General features: G+C 44.4%; 1 protein-coding gene across 4 annotated transcripts in view; it reads right to left on the minus strand.

Annotated features, from left to right (window-relative positions):
• Window positions 1-14,310, minus strand: part of LOC148512088 (E1A-binding protein p400-like) — a 206,846-nt gene that overhangs the window by 181,453 nt on the left and 11,083 nt on the right. For 3 of the 4 annotated variants that reach the window (XM_088482083.1, XM_088482081.1, XM_088482084.1), the window contains exons 4-9: window positions 13,664-13,765; window positions 12,683-13,014; window positions 12,205-12,465; window positions 10,766-10,951; window positions 10,189-10,329; window positions 1,065-1,143 (exon numbers count right to left, since the gene is read on the minus strand). In XM_088482083.1, coding sequence (XP_088338209.1) covers window positions 1,065-1,143; window positions 10,189-10,329; window positions 10,766-10,951; window positions 12,205-12,465; window positions 12,683-13,014; window positions 13,664-13,765 — 1,101 coding nt within the window. The remainder of the gene's footprint in view (window positions 1-1,064; window positions 1,144-10,188; window positions 10,330-10,765; window positions 10,952-12,204; window positions 12,466-12,682; window positions 13,015-13,663; window positions 13,766-14,310) is intronic. The other variant, XM_088482082.1, reaches the window with a different exon arrangement.

Raw genomic sequence — 14,310 nt, forward strand, 5'->3', positions numbered from 1 at the left:
CAGAATCACAAGTGAAATAATTAGCTCCACCTGTGGATCTTTTAAAATGTGTCAGTGAGTAATGAAAGCACCTGTGCACCTGCTGGGTGACCTGGAAAGAGTGAACCGTATGGGGCCCTGCGGACCGAGTTGAGAACCACTGTTCTGGAGCACATGCATTGGGGATCAAAATGTGAGGAGGGGAACTTAGTTCCCCTCCAAACACTATTTAGCTGCAGTAGGGAGGACTAATCAGTCCCCCCTCAGACACTCTCCGCTACGCTCTGCATATGAGGAAGGTGGGACATATGTCCATGTGGTGGGGGGTAACGCCTGGGGGGGAATTCGCATCAGTGAGGGTGTGGGAGGGGTAATATAAATAAATATGATGCTGGAGGGGTAATTAAATAATATAAATAATATAGATTGATCACAGGGCAGGAGGGGGGTGCATAAAAATTGGATTTTTACAGAGGGGGGTTGTTTTATAAAACAGGAATTTTTTTCACTACTAAGGGGGTGTGTGGAGGGGGTGGTACTTTTATTAGGAATTATGTTGCAAATGGGGGTGGGAAGTTATTTTCTAATCGTTGCCTATGGATGGGGGGGGGGAGCAAAATGACCTCTAGACTGATTTTAAATTAAAATATTTCAATATTTTAAAATATTTTTTAAACTTTGTTTACACAATCCCTCAGAAATTTTTTCAAAGGAGTTATGTGGTTAACCAATTCAGTCACATTAGTGCAATCAATTCCAATGTAACTGGGGCCTGTAAATGCAGTCAAGACAACATCACACACCAGTTTCCCACCAAATTTACCAACATGCGCAACTATTGAACTGACAGAGCTATTGCCAGGTATAAGTGTCGTTCTGGGCACACAATCTGTTGTACCAACCATGGTTCTGTGTTACCCAGTACGATGCGAGTGAAAGAGCAGATGCATATATGTTGATAAAAAATAAAATGGCTTCACACACATGGTTCGGGGTACCATGTTTTTCACATGTATACATTTAGTAGACATACTGGCAAGCTCAGACTCTTTCAGAAAATATTTATACTTTCAGTAGTAATGTACCTCTTTGTGTTTCACCTGGTGCTTGGAAGACTTTCCTTCTCTTCTCTTGCAACTGCACTTGAAATTTTATCTCCACTACCTAATAATAAAATAATGAAGTTGGATGAGCTTGAAGCTCTTTGCACTACACAGCAAAATAAACATGGTCATGAAGCTAAACAATAACAATTGCTGCTCCTACCCTGTAATAGATAATATCAAAAGATCATCATAATACAAAATATATTTTGGTTTTCATGGCCACGTAAAGCAGTACTACCTCTTAGGAATATATTTTACTACTGTATTATGTTGACTGTATGTCCTGGTCTCATTTATCCACAAAAAGATATCGCTCTTAGCACATATAGTCTCTAACTTCTCCTCGCTTTTGCCTCCAAGATCCTTGAGAGGCTTGTTTACCATCACCTCACCTTTTCTTCCTCCCATTCACTCCTGACCCATTTCAATCTGATTTACATTGCCTTTCCGCTAGTAAAACTGCCTTTCTTGGTCATTAATGACCTCCTCACTGAAAAATTCAATGGTTCATTTCTATCTTCTCATCCTGTTTGATGGAATGGGTATGTAATACCGGAAGTCGGGATGCCTCCTGTCAAAATACTGACAGCAGCATCCCGATGGTCGGGTAAGTATACTAACCCTCCACCCTTCTCCCTCTAACCCTAAACCTCCCTTCTTGTAGAATAACACTAACCTTCCCCACCCCGCACCCTAACTCTCCCCATTAGTGCCTAAACCTAAGTCTCCCAACTTCGTGCCTAAACCTAAATTGGTGCCTAACCCTAACCTCCCCCCAAAAAAACAAAACCCTAACCCCGCTATGCTGCCTAAACCTAACACTCCCTCCCTCAAACAGATGGCGTCTGTTTGTATTCCGGTGTCGGGATTAAAGATAGGCATCGGTATTTCGACCCCTATCCAATTAAGTCCCGTGTTGGGCTTCCACCATCAAGCTGCTAACTACATCCCCTGTTTGACTTGTCTGCCACCTTTTGATACTGTGCACCACCAACTCCTCCATCAAAAACTAATTATTTGCACTCCGTGACGCGGTCCTCTCATGGTTGACCTCCTACCGTACTAAAAACGCTCCTTCACTGTTTCTTTCTCTGACTTTTCCTCTTCCTGTCGGTATTACCCAAGGGTCTGCTCTTGGACCCCTTCTCTTCTTCCCTCTACAGACATCAGCAACTTTGGTATTCAATACCACCTCTATGCTATACCTCTCCTCCCCTGACCTCTCATGTTTCTATCTTTCTGCTATCTCCCCCTGGATGTACTTCTCTAACTCAAACTCCACATTTCCAATCAATTTGTGTCCCATCCAGGATGAGCTCACCTCCAGTCCACTTCAAACTCATTACCAGTTTTGGACTGTCATCCGCCCCCTGGGCGTTTACCAAGGTGATGACATTAATGGCTGCTCATCCACAGTCTCTGGGGGTGTCCATTGTACCCGTACAACACCCAGGGCGACACTGTTCTCAAAAAGAAAAAAGGTAGTGTACCTCTGCATTTGTCTGCTTGGCAAGATGGTGGTGTTCTTCGACGACGTTCAGTTTGGCAAGTTCCATTCCAGGCCCTTTCAGGTTGACCATTTGTCCCAATAGTCAGGGTCCCATCAGATGCACAGGCTTGTTCAGCTGTCCCCTCGGACTAATCTTTCTCTGCTTTGGTGGCTTCAGACCACTTATCTCACGACAGGCCGCTGCTTCAGCATCTGGAACTGGATTCTCCTGACCACGGACGCCAGCCTACATGCTGGACTGCCAGTTTCAGGGTTGCTGTTCGAGCCAGAAGGCACTTCTTCCTATCAATGTACTAGAGCTCAAGGAAGTGTACAACGCTCTCCTCGCAGCAGCACAACTGCTGCAGTGACTGCTAAATCGAGTGCAGTCACACAACGCCACAGCAGTGGCATACATAAATTGCTATGAGGTAACTCGCAGTCGTTTAGCCATGCGGGAGTCTAGTCACATCTTACAGTGGGCAGAAACACACGCTTTAGCCATCTCCGCCATGTTCACAACTAGAAGTCAAGAACTGGAAGGCAGACTCTCTCAGTCGACAGGATCTCCACCCCGGGATATGGGCCCTTTAACCGGAAGTGTTCCAGCAGCTGGCCCGTTAGTGGGGCAGACCTCTGCCTAGATTCCATGAGGGTCTGTCTGAGTCACCAGCTGCCGAGGTTTTGCTCCAGATCTGCCACAGGTGCTTAAATGCATAAAACAGGAGTCCTCATCAGTCATCTTGGTGGCTTCGGATTATCCTCGCCAGGTGTGGTACTCTGATCTTCTATAGCTTCTCGTTGATGACCCGTGGCCATTGCCTCTCAGGCAGGAGCTTCTTTAACACCCCGAATTACCGCATCTTTGTTTGAAGTCGTAGCTGCTGAGGCTGCAAGCTTAAGGTGCAAGGGTATGGGGGATTTTTGAGAAGGCATAACTCAGGGTAGGGTAGGGGTTGAATTTAGACAGGGGATTGTTTTATTAGGTAGCTATTGTGCCAGGGTACGTGCTTTTAGGGTTCAGGTAAATTAGAAAGTTACAGTTTTTAAACTATTACCTCAAGAATGCGCCATTGTAGAGATAGGACCTTTCAACTTGTTGCGCATTCTCAATAGGAGCCTCCAACAAGTGTAATAACTATGGCTTCACTTGGGTGCAGCAAGATGGCCGTCGTTTGCGGGCGGTAGCGGGGGCCGGGACCGGGGAGCAGGAAGCCGGCGTTTGCTGCGGCCGGGATGCGAGGGAGATGGGGTAGGGGTTAGCGGGCATTAGCTGCGGCCGGGTACCGGGGACGGTAGCGGGCGTTAGAGGCGGCGGTAGTGCAGGCGTTAGGACCCGGGGGAGGTAGCAATACACAGATGCAGGCTCGGATCTGGAAGATCAGTCATACCTGCATCTGTGTTTAAAAAAAAAACACACAGAAGCAGGGACGGGTCAGTAGCCCCCTCCCAAAAAAACAACCAGCACCGGGCTATGGAACCCCAGTACTGGCTGTGCTAAATACAGGGGGCAAACGACGTAGGGGTCCCCCGTATTAAGCACAACCAGCACCAGGCTTTTCAGAACCTGTCTTGGTTGCCAAAATACGGGGGACAAATTACGTAGGGGTCCCCCGTATTTAGGGCAACCAGCACAGGGCTCTGAGCCGGTCCTGGTTCTGGAAATACAGGAGGAAAAAAAAATGCATAGGGCCCCCCCTGTATTTCCCAGAACCAGCACCGGATCCATTCTAGCAGGGGAGTTGGGGTGATGCCACAGCCAGGAGAGTCCTTTCAGTCCCCCCAGTCAAAGCATCACCCCTGACCGCTAGTCAGCCCAGGCCGGGGGGCTCCCTGGGGAGTTGGGGACCCAACCCAATAAAGGGGTCCCCCTCCTCAGGGCACCCCAGGCCGATAGCCCGAGGCTATCCCCAGCACCCCTGGGCGGTGGGTGCTGGGTTCATTATGTAAAGTGTGGTGCATATGAAAATAGAAATATTGTCTTTTGCTGTGGAACTAAAAAGTTCCCAGCAAGCCTCCCCCGCATGCTGGTACTTGGAGAACAACAAGTATCAGCATGTGGGGCGTTACTGGCTTGCTGGTACTTTTAGTTCCACAGCAAAAGCAATATTAAAATAAACACACAACACACCGTAGAAAAGTAAAATTTTATTAAAACATACATGCACACACTATCTCACATACTCACCTAGTATCCCTGAAGCCATTCTGTCATCTTGGGGAGTACCTGTAATAAAAATTCCATACTCACCTCCTCTTGTGCGTAGATCAGGTCCTCTTCACACAATCCATGGTCTTGGCAAAAAAAAAAAAACACGAATTACCCAAGCCCACGGACATTAGTAGTGTCCTCTAAGGACACTACTACCCGCATGACAGCTCCGCTGCGGGATTTCAGTCCAGAAATCCCGATGCGCAGCGCTCATTGGCTGAGAGAGGAGAGCCTTCCGCCTCTCAGCCAATGAGCAGTTCTCAGCATTGAATTCAATGGCGAGAACCGAGCGTTCCCTTTTCAAAAATGGCGCCTTAGCGCCATTTTTGAAATTCAAAAATGGCCGCTGCGAGCAAATCAGGGCTCGCGATGTTATCGCCCCACCCCCTCGGCTGGCTTAAATACAGCCAGCGCGAGTTGCTGTGCATTCAGTTGGCAGCGGGGAGGCAGCACAGAAGAGCTGCCGAAGACTGACGACGACGCAGAAGCCCTGGATGGGCGGCGGCCGCGCAAAAGAGCTTAATGGCCGCAGCGCTCCAGGTGAAGACGCCATAGAAGTCCTGGGGGAGCGGCAGCCATGTAAAAAAAGCGTAAGGCTGCCGTCCCCCAAGTGAAGGTCCCGCTAAATAAACTGTTTTAAAAAACGGTGTCTGTTTTATTTTAATATTTCTTTTGCAGGGGTACTATAGGTACCAGCAGGCCCATAGTGCTCCGGCTGCTGGTACTTGTGGTTCTCCAAGTGCCAGTATGTGGGGGATGCCTGCTGGAATCTGTAGTACTACTGCAAAAGACAATATTTATATTTTCATATGGACCACACAACACAAATCAACCCAGCACCCACCGCCCAGGGGTGCTGGGGATAGCCCCAGGCTATCAGCCTGGGCCTGGGGTGCCCCGGAGAAGGGGGACCCCTTTAATGAGGGGTCCCCAACTCCCCAGGGAACCCCGGCCTGGGTTGACTAGCAGTCAGGGGTGATGCTTCAGCTGGGGGGGCCCGGTGAAAAGGCCTTCCCTGGCTATGGCATCACCCCCCCCTGCTAGAAAGGGTCTGGTGCTGGTTCCGGGAAATACGGGTGGGACCTTACGCATTTTTTCCCCCTGTATTCCCAGAACCAGGACCGGCTCAGAGCCCTGTGCTGGTTGCGCTAAATACGGGGGCCCCTACGTCATTTGTCCCCCGTATTTTGTCAACCAGGACTGGTTCTGAAAAGCCTGGTGCTGGTTGTGCTTAATACGGGGGACCCCTACGTCGTTTGCCTCCTGTATATAAGCACAACCAGTACTGGGGTTCCATAGCCCGATGCTGGTTGTTTTTTTGGGGAGGGGGCTACGCCATTTTTTTTTTTTGCACTATTTTTATTTAGCACAGACGGGTCTCCATAGCCCGATGCTGGTTGTTTTCTGGGGGGGCGGGGTTACACTTTTTTTTTTTTTTTTTACACACTCAATTTTTAACATAGATGCGTAGATGGATCTCACTGCGGCATTCGTGCATCTGTGACTTATTGATTTGATTTTCTCAGGTGCATACGCACTACCAGTGAGCCCTCTGTCGCCCACTGATGCCCCCTTTGCACTGCACCGCTGCCACTGCTCTGCACCACTGCTGCTGCCGCTACCCCACATGCCTACAGCCGTCTCGCACTCTGCACCTCCCAAACCAACCTCCTGTGTGCTGTCCCCTCTTCCACCTGTGTTAGTGTACCATTTTGTTGCCCTTCTCCCCTGCAGGTGGCCCGGTTTGCTCATCCAAACCCTGATAGTTAATACATTTTTTAAAAAAAGCTATGAAATTCCATAGACAAAAAACCTTTACGGTTTCACATGTCCCATTAAGGCTGCTTAGACATGATCTGAAAATTCACAAAACCTATTGATTTTCTGCCACTCAAATATCAATGAAATTACATTCATTAAGGCTGACGCCTTAATGGACGTATTCCTTGCGCAATATAGATATGGAATGCCATCACACCCTGGGGCTAACTGCAGATTCAGCACTCTCACAGAATGAGATTGCTGTCACCCACAAGATGGTGGAGCTGCTAATTCACAGAATTGTGTGCTCATTGGAATACACACATGCAGTCTATGCAACGGAGGTCAAAGCAGAAAATAGAGCTGTGCAGATGGGATAAAAGTGGTGTGGATGGGGGTGGTGGGGGAGTAGACAGCAGCGTGGATAGCTGAGACACAAAGGCGTTTAGAGGAGGGAAGGTTATGTAGTACAGAGGGGGGGGGGGGTTGCCAAAGTAATGCAGATGGGTGGAAAACAAGGGTGCGGATGAGGGGAAACAGAGTGGCACAGTTTGAGGGGACAGCGACGTGGATGGGGGGCGGGGGAAGAGTGGCATGGAAATGGAAAGACAGCAGTGTAGATGGGTCAAGACAGATTGGTGCGGATAAGGGAATACAGACTAGCACAAATAGGAAAACACAAAAGTAGGGATTGGGGAAGACAGATTAGTGTGGATGGGTAGGAAGACAGTAGTGCGGGTGGGGGGAGAAGACAGAGTTGCACAGTTTGGGGGGACAGAGTGGTGCAGATGGAGGAAGAAAGAGTGCCACAGAGGAAAGGAAGACAGCAGTGTGGCTTAGGGGAAGGCAGTGGTGCAGAAGGAAACAGAGTGGCACGGATGCAGGGCGGTGCAGATGGAGAAAGGCAGAATGGTGCGGATGAGAGAACACAGACCACACAGCAGTAGGGATTGGGGAAGACAGATTGGTGTGGATGGGAAGAAAGACAGAGTGGTGCGGGTGGTGGGGGGAGACAGAGTTGCACGGTTGGGGAACCAGAGTAGAAAAGATGGAGGAAGAGTGCCACAGATGAGAGAAAGACAGCAACGTGGCTGTGGAGGAGGCACAGATGCAGGGCGGTGCGGCTGGGGAAAAACATTGGTGCGGATAAGGGAACATAGACTATCACAGTTGGGAGACCACACAGCAGTAGGGATTGGGGAATATATAGCAGCATGGAGGCATATAGGGGAAGAAAGTGTACATGCATAGACAGAGTATGATATTTTTAAAAATAAGGGAGCTGAACGTGTATTCTAAAGGGGCCTATCCATTAGCAGACACATTGAACGACTGAACGATATATCGTTCAGTCGTTCAATTTATCTGCTAATGGATAGGCCCTGAACGATGACAGATGCGCACTCCCGCGGCCGACAAATTGTGTATTTCGTCTCTCCAATATGTTGGTCAATTATCACTTATCGCTGACAGATATTAGAAATATCTGTCAGTTTATAAGCGGTAAACGACGAACGACAATTTTAATGAAAATTAATAGAAACATTAAAATAAAAATCCACTCCCTGAATGATGTTATGCAATATCGTTCGTAAAATCTGTCATGTACATGACAGATATCTGTCACCGCAGCCGCAGGAATTTTCAAGGGATAATCTTTTGTCTTTCATCGTTAGAGAAAGATCTGCTAATGGATAGGCCCCTTTAATGAGATAAATGTATGCAGTGGGAAGGATGTTGGAAGCCAGTGAGATTGTTTTGGTGATCAAATGGGAAGATTGTGGACACTGAGTGGGATGTGGGAGCCACATAACTGTTCAAACCTCAGTTGCATAGACTGCATGTGTGTATTCCAATGAGCGTACAATTCTGAGAATTAGCAGCTCCACCATTTTGTGAGCGACAACAATCTCATTCTGTGAGAGTGTTGAATCTGCAGTTAACCACAGGGTGTGATGGAATACCATATCTGTATTGCGCAAGGAACACGTCCATTAAGGCGTTAGCCTTAATGATCGTAATGTCATTGCCTTTTGAAGTTTTGAGTGGCAGAAAATCAATAGGTTTTATGAATTTTCAGATCATGTCTAAGCAGCCATAATGGGACATGTGAAACCGTAAAGGTTTTTGTCTATGGAAATTACATACATTATTATATATATATATATATATATATATATATATATATATATATATATATAAATGTATATATGTATATATATATACACACACACACACACACACACACACACACACACATATGTAACCTCTCAACCATGGATATCTCTAAAACCTGAACTGTTGGGGTGCCTTGAGGACAGTGTTTGGGAACCTCTGATCTATACAGGGTAGCCACAGAGGCACCAGCTAGGGACAGGAGACAAGTTATGGTAATATTATGTTAAGTAATTCATTCAGAATAAAGAAAACTTGATACTTTCATATTTACAGTATTGTATGAGAAAGGAGCTGCAGGATTTTACTGATCATCCATGCTGAATAGACTACAAATCAACTAGCCAACTCTGAAACATCTTAGTTCAGTTTTAGGTCTCCCATTCTTGTCAGAGATCTGGTGATCTTGAGCTAAATGCTCTCCATGCAGCCCATTGTTAAATACTAGTAGTGAACATGAGTAAGAACTTAATGTATATCTCCCAGATACCAATACTTGCAACTCTATATCCAAAAGGGCCTACTTATCAAAACCATCTGCAGCACTTAATCACTGCTGTCTCGACTAAAGTTGAAACTAAGAGGAGTCTGAGACTTAAGAACGTTCTTGAGCTTCTTATCCATGCCGTCCTTTGGAACTACCGCTTTCAGAATCTGGTTGCCTCAGACACTAGCGCTATGGGAGCATTCATCAGATGGCGACTTTCGTTATACCAGATTCCCACAGAGAAGATCAAGATTTAGCAATCTACATGTGACCCAGAGCCTTCTATCATGTTTGGTCCATGCTCCTCAAAATATGTTACCAAAATAAGGGAAAAGAGAAGGAAACATACTATTTGTACTTTGTGACCAAAAATCATCAGGTACAACCTTGCTATTATAAACTTTTAGCACCTGCAAGAGGGCTTGCAATAAATCTCCTACGCCATGCTGTATATAGGAATCCACAGCAAAGGACAAGAATACCTCAATCTCCAAACCTTCAACCTCCCCACCATCATAAGAGAGGCCTGAATTAAATTATCTGTGAAATTCCATAAGGTAGTCTCAGTCAGAATCTGGAAGTCTTAGTGAGACAAGCTATTGGTGGATGCCCATTTTTCTGTAACCTTGCTAGGGAGAGGATATATGGACTTAGCCCACGCTGCTAATTACTCTGTCAGAACATGAGTAACCAACTACAGTGTGAGTGGTGCCTTCAGAAGAAACAGTGTGAGTGTAGAAGAATCACATTCATTGGATGAAAGTGAACATACACTGTGAAAGATCATTAAGAGTCTCAATCACAGGTACCTCGTAATAAACATCTATTCTGCAGTTCAATATATAGTAGTCAAAAAGTATTATTTAAATGTTAGACAGTGCTTTCTACTGCTGTTTTTACTATAAAGCTGTAAATATAGATTTTTTTTCCATTAATACACACATACAGTAAATTAAACTGAAGCAGCCACCAGCCTTACTTGCTGAATATTGGCCCAAAAATGCTGTATCTCCCGAGCTGCTATCCATGCGATGCGCCTCAGTCTGTCTTCATCCTCCTTCTTGGCCCTGGCTTCTTTCTGTTCTCTCTCTAATAAATGTCTTGCTGCTGTCCGGGCCATCTAGAAATGCACAAATGACTTACTGTAACATAAAATGTCACCCCAATGCATGACACTGAGCTGTCAGAGATGTAGTGACCATAGCTGCTCTCGTCAAACAACGCACCGTCACTACTAAAATATAAACTGCACAGTTTTTAAATGTTGGTGTCAAATGTGTGAGAAACGATGGAAAGAATTGTGGTATAAATATATGAGCAGTGTGGGCCTCTGTATTTACCTGCAAATTGTACCATTTTATGATCACTCTTGTGGTCCCACTCAGTGCGATAACAATGGTCTCTTAATGCCTGGCACCCATGTCATACTCAGCGGAGTATAGAATTGTGAGGTACAAAGGATGCATTTAGGCATCTCCAGGTTTTTCTACCAACCTCAAAGCTATAGTTAAGAATAAAGAATATATGATTTATATAGAACTCTGATCAGGCATTACCTTCTTAGCACTGGCAATTTTCCACATTCTTTCTTGGGCAAAGTCAGCAGCCATCCACTGCATCTCTTCCAACAGGTAATTCCAATGGGATTTTGGTCTGGAGGGCTCCATCAGTCTTGGTAGCCTCCTCAATGACCAGAGGCCTTCTTTTCGAAGCTCTGTGATTCGTTGATGGATTCGGTTTTCCTATAAAACAAAGGCAAAGCCATTAATTCTATAGTTACCACATGCCCTGTCTGCATTATAATAAGATGACTATTTCATGGTTGCAGAGACATATCAAAGCAGACTTCTCAGAAAGGGGGCGATTTAATTCAGAGCACTGTTAGGTCGATTAAAGAATTTCTTCTCACACCATCCTGAGGGTGGAGCAGAAATCTGATTAAAGTGCCGGCCGTGAGGCTGTTTGCCAGCTTAGCGAGGAGATAACAGGCGCGTGGGCAGAACTTTAGTCGGAGAATGCCGGTTCTCGTGACAGAACACCCAGGTTATGTTGCGAGAACCGGCATTCTCCGATTTAACTGATACAAAGAAAATGTGCAGTACTCTGTGGCGCTCAAGACTAGAAGTAAATGATTCCAAGTAATAACAAAATAAATATTGCTACTTTGTTCACCTTGAGCTCTTTTACAAAATATTATTATAATAATTGCTAATAGTGTAATCCTCTGTATTATGTGAAGGAGTCAATTGCTTCTTTTTATGTTTTTTTCTCATTTGACATGCGTATTGTTGTTCATTTTTACATGTACTCCCAGGAACTATTTAATCTGTGGATTATTCAACATATCTATTAAATTAATTTATTACTTTAAAATATTGCACTTAATAGTATTTTTGAGCGCCACAGAGTACTGCACATTTTCTTTGCATCAGTTTCTCTTATATGTGGAGATTGGCATTCTCCACGTGTTAGTGGTTGGCTGCTAGAGAGACTTGATTTTAATCAAATCCAGGTGCCTCAGTGAGCACGAGGTAATTTGTTATTCTCCGATTTAACTTGTAATAGTCAGACTAAACTGCAAGGTGAACTGAATATCTCCAGGACCAACTTCCCTGCGCTATTCACCTCGCTTTGAATCACACCAAAAAAAACTAAAAAAGTATTTGCACTGTGCACAATTACATATTACCATGAGGTAATCATCAAGCCCTTAATGAATATTCAACATTGAGTGGGAACGTTAAAAAATTATTCTCATCATGGGCATGAAATAGGAATGTTTTAATTTTTAACAAAGTTAAGATTGATAAACTCTTTTTGACTTACAGCCCATTTCCAAATAGTTTTAAATTATGTAGATAAATGTTAAAAGAAGAAATATGGCAGCCAAGTTTTTTTTTGTGGTCCACATGGATATGAATTCTACATCTCAATTGTCTGACATTTATTTTCCATTCTGAATAGGCCTTATTACTAAATAAAGCACTGCATTTACCTGTTCTTGTGGTTTGGATACTTCCTGGGAAAGGTCCTCTATACCCGATGCTAGACTTGGGGAATCCTGAGTGCCCGAATGTAAAGGTGACTTTGATGTAGTAGGAGACAGTACTTTGCTCCCCCCAGGGGACAACATCCTCATGGGTGAGACACTTGCAGTAGGGAGGACGGAGTCTGGAATGCCGGATGGTGTGGTGGGTGATGAGGGTGCTGGAGTTATGGATTTTCCAGCGTCAGAGCCCAACTTAGATGACAAAGCCTGTCAGATAATGGTATTAAAATTATTCTCCTAAAAAAAAATTATCTATTCTTTAATATGACATAATTCATTTTAAAACAAACATAAAATGAAAAGGACCCATTTAACAAGATAGAAAATAAGGGTCTTGGTAACATTGGTAAAAATTCTAAAACAGCCTGAACACAAAAAAAAAAAAAAAAAGTAAATGTCAGCTTAGATCACAATGTACACATACCAGTTGTGAGGTAGTTTTCAAGGAAGACGACTGGCCCAACAGCTTGTCTTGGGGCTGCTGGGAAATTTGGCTTTGGACAGATTGTAAATTAGGAATGCTGAAAGCCTGCGGATTCCCTTTCAGAGATTGAGAGTCAGCAAGTAGCTGCTGCTGAACAAGATGCATTGTGGAGAGCACAGTAGAGACTGGCATTCTAGGAGCCGGATTTCTGTTCGGCGATTGCAAGCTGGCAATATTTGGCACCAAAGAAATCTTTGTTGGGTCACTTTCTCTGTTACCAAGAGAAGCAGAGTGTTGCAAAGGTGGCGTCCCCACAGCCGTACAAACAGAACCTGCATGGATTTCAAAAAGATAAACAACAACAATAAGCATAATCTCACTCAAATCATTTATCAAAATATTACTCACTCGTCAGACTCACCAGAAAATAAAGGGAACAGAACAGAAGGCTGTACCATTCTTCTTTGCAGGAGAGAGAGCTTTTTACTAGAGCTCTGTCTCCTAGGACTGCAGCATAATCTGCCATTTGTGTTCCTATACCAAGAGCTATAAACCTAACGCTCCAATGATGAACCCCTATAAAAATATACTACAGAATTACAAGTGACAAACGTCACTATTTTTAATAGAATAAAATCGTACTTGGAATCTTTTTTTTTTTTTTTTAAAGGCCAACAACCATTTTGAGGGATGAACTAATTTACAGTTTATGAGGGGAATCAATTCGTAAAGAAGCAACAACATACAGATGTTAGTTCTATAGACCCATGTGCTGCATTTTGACTGACTGACTTCAATCACAAGACTGTGCTGTTTCAAAGATGAACCTTTTGCTGCCCAGACTGTTCCAGCTCCACCTATACCCACAGTTCGAGTGTCCCCCATGGATGAGAGAAACTGATAAAACTGGAAAAACAGCTCCACTGTGTGCAGGTGACATCGGTCCTGTAACATTACACACCATATACTAGAATACCTTACCTATCTTACCAGGTGTTGGCTGCTGAACTACACCACGCATTAAATTTGGTGACAGGGATCCAGGCTCAGAAAGGGTGTAATCTGGAAGCTTTTGTGTTGAATCTAAATAATATATATAAAAAAAAAAGAAGTACTATATCTAAATATAATTTAGAATAGTTATCGTAAGGATTACTAATGTTTTGCTTTGTGAGATAGATCTACAGGAACTGGATATTACATGGGATAAATGGTTTCCAAAATGGCCACGAACTATATCAAAATAGTATTCAGCATAATTATTACAACAGAGAATTAACCTTGACAGCAGGGTGATATACACATTGGGATGGATTCCTTCCAAATCTGCTCAGGATTAACCTATATTCAAACAGTGTGAAAATATGGGGGCGTTTGGGGTACTCGTTTCCTTGCAATAACTGCAAACTTCCTCCAAAACAGTTTGTGACCAGTATCTTCACCAATTGTTCCTCACAACCCATAGGAGGTGTGCATGAAAATTAGCGAAGTTTGCCTATGGTAACGGATTGTAATGTGTATATCTTGAAGTCTACGTGTTCAGAGAGCAGTAGCAAGAGGGTACTGATGAGCAGTCCCCCCTAAACCACGCTCCGATGCTCTTTACAGGATTGCATTGTGGATTGGGG

Source organism: Taudactylus pleione, unplaced genomic scaffold (assembly GCF_031769625.1).
Source record: "Taudactylus pleione unplaced genomic scaffold, aTauple2 ptg000282l, whole genome shotgun sequence".
NCBI lineage: Eukaryota > Metazoa > Chordata > Amphibia > Anura > Myobatrachidae > Taudactylus > Taudactylus pleione.